General features: G+C 38.9%; 1 protein-coding gene across 1 annotated transcript in view; it reads left to right on the forward strand.

Annotated features, from left to right (window-relative positions):
• Positions 1-157: 157 nt before the first annotated feature.
• rab14l (RAB14, member RAS oncogene family, like) overlaps positions 158-8,605 on the forward strand; it is a 16,989-nt gene continuing 8,541 nt past the window's right edge. The window contains exons 1-3 of the mRNA XM_038734114.1: positions 158-294; positions 5,902-5,960; positions 8,391-8,444. Coding sequence (XP_038590042.1) covers positions 5,909-5,960; positions 8,391-8,444 — 106 coding nt within the window. The 5' untranslated portion in view covers positions 158-294; positions 5,902-5,908. The remainder of the gene's footprint in view (positions 295-5,901; positions 5,961-8,390; positions 8,445-8,605) is intronic.

An 8,605-nucleotide genomic window follows, 5' to 3' on the forward strand; every position in this document is an offset into this window, starting at 1 on the left:
TCATCGCTCACAGAGCACTTAATCAGCATTAGTTAAGTGATACACCAGTACAATATTTATAGATATACCTACGCAGGTGAGGTTGCCTTCCACGAAACCGTCCTCACTACTGGTGCACACACTGCAAATCGCCGCAAATGATGGTCTTTGTCCCAGAAGCCCATTGTATACAGCGGAGGAAACCCTGTGCCGTAAGCAGCCATCTTGGATAGACAGATCATACTTGAGCCAGGATAACCTGCATTCCTCTTCTGAAGAGCTCAAGAACACAAAGCTCAAAAGACTTAATTCCTGGTAAGGACAGAAAAGAGGAAATAATTCAACACATTCATTCACACGCACATAATGCCTGATAGACGTAGCGGCACTGGCATTTAAATTATGAAACCGTTTGAATAGCTTAGTTAGCCTGTGTTAGCCGGGAGTCAGCTAATTGGCAAGCTAACGGCGCTAGCTAACAGATGGCTAACACTAGGTTGATGTTTGTCGTTAGCTTCCAAAAACAGGAGATATTGCCTGTGAAAGTGTTAGAGAATACTATTGTAGGCGAGAAATGACTTGCCCAGCGATGACTAAAAATGGGTTGACAAGCGAACTAAGCCACGTTTTTAACGTTACCATAATCCAGCCACTGCAGCTAGCTGGCAAACTAGCATGCCAAAGCTATTACTAACGTTAGCTGTCGTTAGTTTGGTGTATGGTGGCTTTTGTGAAATTATGCAGAAGCAAAGTTAGTTTTCTAACCTAGTTATACTAATAAGATGACACTGTCTCAGCTGTCTGTGTGTTGATTGAGACTACCGGCTTGCACGTTGTTATTTATGCGATTTGTTGTCAAGATAATACACCCATTGATGTCAGTTTGCAGGTAACTAGCTAACGCTAATGTAGCTGTCAAAACAGCTAATCTAGGGCCGTGATTGGTATCAGACGCGATCATGTAACTCCTATCCAGGTAGTTAAATGTAGGCTTTATGTAACGTTACTTATGTTAGGTTACTTGCTTTTTGTTTGCTAACTAACAGAAGATAATTAACCAAACCGATCCTATTACTTTGCCTGTTGTTAAGCTAAGCTAGCCAGTGTCGACGAGAATCAGGCATGACGTTACACAGTGTCAAATTTAAGAGTCAACATCAGACACTCCAGTCGAGTATGTTTAGATTTATGTATAGACTGCCTCTTTATAATTCTAGTTTCTTTTATAGAAGTGATACCGTGATATCAGTTGTGCAACTTCTGATAATTCCATAGCAAACAGTGTTAGCCTCCTCTTTGGCTTTACAGTTTCTAAAAACGGAGTAGACCCTTTATGTCTCAAAGTGTTGCAAATTTGAATAGATCAGCCCTTATCTATCATAAAATGCTGCATCATTTCTGTTTCTTGTGCCAGTGCACTTTGTGTACTAGCAGGCTTGATCTGAAACTTGGATAATAAAGTTACTTGTTATTGTTTTGTATTGATGATCTTTAATCAGATAAATTATGTAAATCGTGATAAACTCATGTAGATAGTGATGATCTCATGTTGTTTTTAGGGCTTGAAAGGAGTCACGTGATTTGAATAGTGGGCCTGGACCTCATGGAGGCAATGTGACCACATGTGTTATGATTTCCTGATAGCCCAGTGATTTGAGATAAGTTGTGCATCCTCCCCTGTATGAGAAGCAGCTGTTAAGAGGAGGAAATCCTGTGTTTCTCTGGAAAAAGAGTCAGTGTGTTGCAGAGTAACAGATAAATGCTGAGGCTGCATACTGGCCACATGATCTTGATTCGTCTTCTCCTTGATTGATACTCATGGGGTTTATTTCTACATAATGGGCACATGAGGGGGGGTTGGGTATCACAACTGAATCACATTTTGTTTTTACTCTGGTTGTGGATACCTTCTTTGATGGCTCACCTTCCAGCAACGAAAACAATCACACTGAGTATAGAGATGCCACATCAGGATCATGTGGCAGCCTGGATAAAGGCCCTTAAATGTTACTCTATGATTTTCTCGCTCTAGTTAAAAAATGTAACCTATACATCAGTAGATTTAGAATTAATGCATTAACTAATAGGAATCAATTCCTTGAAGTCAGCACACGTTGCATTGTAGTGTAAACATGCTTGTTATAGCAAGTGTACATTGGTCATTATTTTATTAAAATTAGCCATATTTTGCAACACAGTAGTAATACCATAGTTAACCAGATAGTCTATAATCACAGGAAGTTCATACCCATAGCTTTTCGCTTTTCGTTAGCTAGTTGGAGTGAGCCTGAGTACCAAATGTCAGGTCAAGTTGCAGTGTTTGTTGGGGACTGAGAGTGAGCCAAGTCTTTTCTGGGGCCATCAACAAAGACACAGTCACAGCCTGCTCTGGTATCCCTGGGAGTTGTTTACATATTTTCAGATGATAGCCACTTCTGCTGTTATTAAAGTTAAATGTTTTTCAGAAATACCGAAACATACTTTGGTTATTAATTTTATCTATAATTTATTATCATGTCCCTCTTCCATGTAACATCTTTGCACATAAGTATACTCTTCTTTTGTGAGTTTTGAGGCATCACATTTTTAGTGCTTTGCATAAAGGGTTATTAGCCAGAGGCATTATGACTGTCAGTATGTGCCATCACCTGACCCAACACCATTTTTATTAAAGTAAAGGTTTCTGTGACAACTTGACCTGAATTAACCTGAGTATCCTTGAAGGCCCTCTTCATTTCCTTTCTAACAAATTAGTGTCTCAATCCTCTACATTTCATCCACTTACTTCCTTTTCCCATGCTACTGAAAGTCTTATCCTTTTATCTCTTTTTTTCATCCCTGTTTCCATTTCTTTCTACCATCTTGCTCCATTTTCATTACTTCTCTTTATATTCTCACATCACACCCTCATCTCCGTCCACATTTATTCTGGTTGTGTCATCATTAATCTGAGCAGTCAAGCGGCCACTGAATTGCAGATGCAGAAGTATGAGCATAACACCAGAAGTAGCCACTGATGTGGCACGGCGATTTCAGTTTCCAGGAACTGCATTTACTGCAGCACAGTTTTCACTGATCTGCAGATCAGAGAAAAGCACTAGTTTAAGCCAGTCTGTCTTTGTCAGGGACATAGAAACCATCCGACTGCTGAATGATTATGCTCCTGATTGTTAAGCCTGAATTATTTACTTACTACTCTACAGCAGAATACTGTCGAGCAGCACCTTGATACAGAATTATAAAGCAGCCTAACTACAAAATAGCCTTGATGTCCGGAGACAGGCCCTGCAAAGTTACGATGGACGGCTTCTTAAAGCAGCTCCATTTATGTCATACATGACCCGATCATTTCTTTATGAACAAATCTGTGCATCTTCGAAAAAGAGCATCTCCCCTTGGTTGTTGAACCAGTGTGTTATAGTGATATTGTGTGTCAAATCTGAAGGCTTTTCCCTGCATACTTTGTCTGTGTGCTGCGAGTAGAGTGTGAACAATGAAGCATCACTGGGTATCAGATAGGTGTCAGGGCTATTTTTAGCCTAGCTCTGAGCCTGTGATGCTGGAGGTGTTCTTGTGTACAAGTAAGTGCCACACTGTTTACTTGTAGACAGACTGTGTCCAGTGCCATCAAAATTAGCCAGTGTAACTGTTTTGCTTTGTCATTATGAGAAGAAACAGGTAGTTGAGACAGCAGGGGTTGTTTCTGTAGAGAAATACTGGCTTACTGATAGCTGAGGAGCTTTATTCACCCCTGTGTTAAAATGATCCATCACCTCCCTTGTCTGCATGCCCACCTTAGGTTATTGTAACTGTGAATGCTGCCAGTGGTTCTTTGTTAGCCACTTAAGTTAGCATAGAGCAGGCAAATGCACTGTATTCTGTACATTTAATAAATTCATGTCACATTATTATTGGATTTGAATTACATAATTTTTTGATAATGTTGATAGATAAATAAAAGAAACCCTGACTGCCATGTAATTAATATGTAGATATACATTACTGGCAGTATTTTTAAATATCCCAGGCAATGCCCACCAACGGCTGTCACTCCTACCTCAGTGGCTGCTGTGACTTCAGACTTTATATTCAGGCGGAGTTCCATCCTTTAGTGATGACTCAATGTGCCACTGCATCACCTGAGTTGATTTATACTAGGTAGAGGTGTGGATATTTCTCAGTGTTGAATCCATTAATGTTGGTTTGAACATACTAAACTTTGTTAAAATGAATATCCTGGTAATTTTATAGTATTAGGCTATATCAGTAACTAACAGGTGGCACTTAAAAAGTGAAGCCTCAGCACAGATTTTGACAAAGATATGAGTTTCATTACTTTTGTGGTAGTAATATAACAAGCACTACGTATTATTGAAGGGGATTAGGAATCATCAAAACATTTACTTAAATAAAATCTTAACGGTTTTGGATGCTAATGATTAGTAGTTGGTTATACACTGGCAGAAAGGATTCAGTGAAACAAATCTCTGCTGATGTTTACGTTTGCTGATGAGTACGATAAGTTTGTAGGTTAACAGCCAGGTTGACACAAGTGCTGAAGATGCATTTAAATGTTATGGATGCCAAGCAGTTTGTCATCGGTCACCGAACTGCTAAAAGTACTTTTTTCTGCATTTACTTATGTAAGCAGAAATGTAAAGCATGCGGGAGGTGCAGTCGTAGCACATAACCACATGGAAAAAGTATTAGTGTTAAGTTTTCGGTTACTTGTACAGTCTCAGCTGTTGCGTCATAGGAATTTATTAGGAAGTGAATTAGCTTGTGATCATGAGAAACATGCAGAAATGCTATTTATGGCTTTAATCAAGATATTACTTGCTTATATTAATGAGCACCACGTTTATAATCGGGTAACTTAAAATTGCATAATATAACTTGGTCATTACTGAAATGCTGAAACTGAAATAATTTGATGTGTTAATTCATATTCCTTGGCCTTCCCTGGGCTCACATTAGTGAGCTGACATGGTCCTGTAGCTCTGATAGGATTATGGCTTTGTAGAATACCACTGGCCCTTACATGACCAATGTAAAGTCACGCATGTACAGTACTTGCAGTGTTTATTTGCATCCAGACATGCTCTAATTGGAATACTATACTATACTCTCTTTTAGTTTAGTGAAATAAGATTGTCTCTTGTATTTAAATTGACAAGACATTTGTGTAAACTCTGTGTAGCGTAGGGCTGGACAATAAAACAATAATTATCGCAATATATTTTTCTATAACAAATGTTAAATATTCAATAAATGTTTGATTTTATTCACCTGAATCATACACGAATTAGGACTTAATTTTTTTATGAAGATGTGTCTTTTGTTGAGGAAAAAGGACCTGAGAAAAGCTTCTACTTAATTTTTGTCATGCGTATTTGTTGACAAAGATTTTTATAATTGTTTTTAATGTTCAACCTCAGATATGTGAAGTGATCCACTGTTTGGCATCAATTGTTGATTGAGTCTTTAAACTCAAAAGAAATAATGATTTGATATTTATCGTGATAATTATCGATATCAAAAGATATGAAACTGTTTATCATGATAACATTTTTGGCCATATCGTCCAGCCCTATTGTAGCGTAAATGTCTTTTCTTTTTCTTTTTTTATATATAACATAATGTATTATATTCACGTGGCAAGAGAACCTTAATTAAACCAATATTAGACCTCATGCCGATGTTAAGTAACCCAGCATGCAGAATGAATGTGGTCTGTGTTGAGTTTTAGTGCCACAGGAGACTGTAGTCATTGTTTGATAAAAGAATTCACTTTTATTCCACACTCATCCACATTGATGTATTGCTCTTACTTTGCATTACAAGAAAATCTAACTAGGATACCAGCAAATTGCCCTTGATGACAGTTTGTGACTAAACTTACCCGTCTTTTCTCTCTTTCAGAGCCACAATGGCCACTGCACCGTACAACTACTCCTACATTTTCAAATACATCATTATCGGTAAGTGAGCAATGCCAGTCATCACCAGAGTGTGGAGGCTCTCCAGTGAGCTATGTTGATGAACTTGTGGGAGCAGTTCACAGTGCACTGATATATCACTTTCAAAAGAAGGTCCTATGAATGATCGTGTGAACCTGAACCTATATTTTTCTATACTGTATGCCACCTCGTACACCAGCCCTATTCAATTGGCGGCCCGCAGGTTGCATCCGGCCCAGAAGCAACCTCCAACATTTTAATCTGCACAGTCTCTCATCCACGGCATCTGTCTTTTGGTTTTACACAAGCACAGTGCTAGCTCGGCTAATAGCTAATTGTTACAAACAAGCTAAAGGGAAAGCTGTGTGTCTGTAGTCTGAACTGTTTAGCTTAGTTTGCCACATAGATTAAAATATTGCATGTATAAACTCAGCTGCTGGCTGAGACTAACCAGCTCTCCTACCAGCAGCAGCAGAGGGAGCAGGAGGGGTACAGGAGGAAGGACTGATAGGGAGTTCATTCTTTCTAAACTTCACTCAGTATTTTAATATCAGGAAGATTTATTTTACTGACATTTTAGATTTGTTTCCAGTGAGATATTAGTGATTTTGCTATTGTAAACATTTAGTTCTAATAAAATATTAAATTATTTTTTAAAAGACAGTTATTTAGTGATGCAAAAGAATTAATTGTATCGATAAAGAACTGAGCCAGTGAAGAGTATCAATATGAGTGAATGAATATAATCCAAATGATACTCTTGTGAGAAAACGTCCAGCCCATCTCAATTAATATCTTTTTAAAATCAGTTACTAATGCCATACTACTCTGTGCAGCATGTGTAATGAATGTTTAAATGCCTTTTCCCCCTATTAGAATTAGGGCTGTCGCGGTGACGTAATTTCCACTGCGGTAATATGTTGGGGCTCAACAACGCAGTATGTGGTATTGTCACATTTTACATCAATGAAGTAATTTGGTGCCACAGAGCGAGCCGCTATCAATAGCTTTATGGACAGAGCAAGCTAGCTGGGAGCTAGGCAACAACATTGCCAAGCAAACTCATTTTTGTAGTTTGACTGTCTTTTTCACACGTAACGTTGGCTTTATCGTTACCTTCAGGGCATGTCTATGAAGTCAATTTACATACCGCAGCAACGCACACACACCCCAACACACTCAGTACGCTTTCAAACGAACTCTGGTGCAGTTCGCTTGTGATGTGAAAAGCAAACGGAGATGTGATCTAAGCATTATTTCCAAAGCTTAAACCACTAATGAATCCATCCGCTGATCACACTTCATTCAGCGTTAAAGTGCTGCACAAACTTCTGTCAGTCACTGGAGTTTGATTTCCCCATGTGAGTCCTGATAATGCAGGATGACAATCGCCAAAGCTACAGGTGTGAAAGCACCCTAAAATAAACAGTAAAGCAACACAAAACACCACAACACTTCCAAGCTTCCAAGTTTGAAGTCAGGTCACGTACAGCCCATGGCGATCCACCCTTGAACCGTTACAGCGCTTGTTACGGTTGTTGAACTTTTGAAGCACTAATTTATTAATTTAATAAGTATGAACATTGCGTTTGTTACGGTGCTTGACATCCTCCGCGGTAGGCTTGACCAATAGCACAGTATTTCAATTTTGCAGTTATTGCGCCAGCCCTAATTAGAATTATGTTGGACTTTTGCTGATATGTTTCTTAACACACAAGGGCTTTAAGTTAACATATTGCTGCTTTTACTTGTCGTACATTTACGGACAGACATGCATAAACACACACAGCTCTGGGCTATTAAACCACCTCTTCTGTCAAACCTTAAACACCCTGCCTTAAAGCAAACCCTCAGCTTGGACCTTAAAGTGCTGTGTGAATGAGTCTAGAAAAGAAGCATGGAGAGATGGCTACTTTACTTTTTGCTTATGCTACTTTTTTGTCCTCTACAACTGTGAAGGAAACTTAGTTTGTTTTTTAAATGTGTTTTTAAGATTTCACAGTCCAGCTTGTTGGCGTTGCATACAATTTTCTGAGCTTCTTAGTGTATTCAAATCACTGATGGTTTTTCCGGAATTCTCATGTATGGGAGTTTCCGTCTGAAAGCATAATTCCCAAAATATTGGAACACTTCTAATTATCAGTGTGTTCAGTCATAAGTATATCAGTAGTATCCACCGCTAACAGATGCATTTGTGTGATTCTGCTTATTTTGTTGAGTTGCTAAAGGACCATTAGGGTCAAAGTGGTTTTAAACATGTATTGTGAGATTCTGTAGGACGGTGCACATTATATTTAAGTCTCTCGGTCTGTGTCTCTTACCACTCCACATGAAATTTTAATTATCGACTGTCACAGAGGGGCTGCCTCATCATGCACACTGCAGGCTTGAATAGAGAATTGTTGTTCTGTTGTTTCCTTGGTTGACCTGAGTTTCTCTCTCTCTCCACAGGGGACATGGGGGTAGGGAAGTCATGTTTGCTTCACCAGTTTACAGAAAAGAAATGTAAGTGCTGCGCTGATTTTTGACCTCCTTTTTCATCTGTGCTTGTGCCTCAGTGTATGTAAGGTTGCCAGGTTCAACTGGAGTGCCTCACTTGCTTTAGATTTCTTTATACACCAGCGGAAATCAGTGACATAGAAGTTGAGTGTGAGCTCAACAGTGAG

The sequence above is a fragment of the Micropterus salmoides genome, unplaced genomic scaffold, assembly GCF_014851395.1.
Source record: "Micropterus salmoides isolate LMB-PRFRI ecotype aquatic unplaced genomic scaffold, ASM1485139v1 Ms_hic_scaffold_20, whole genome shotgun sequence".
NCBI classification, from domain to species: Eukaryota; Metazoa; Chordata; class Actinopteri; order Centrarchiformes; family Centrarchidae; genus Micropterus; species Micropterus salmoides.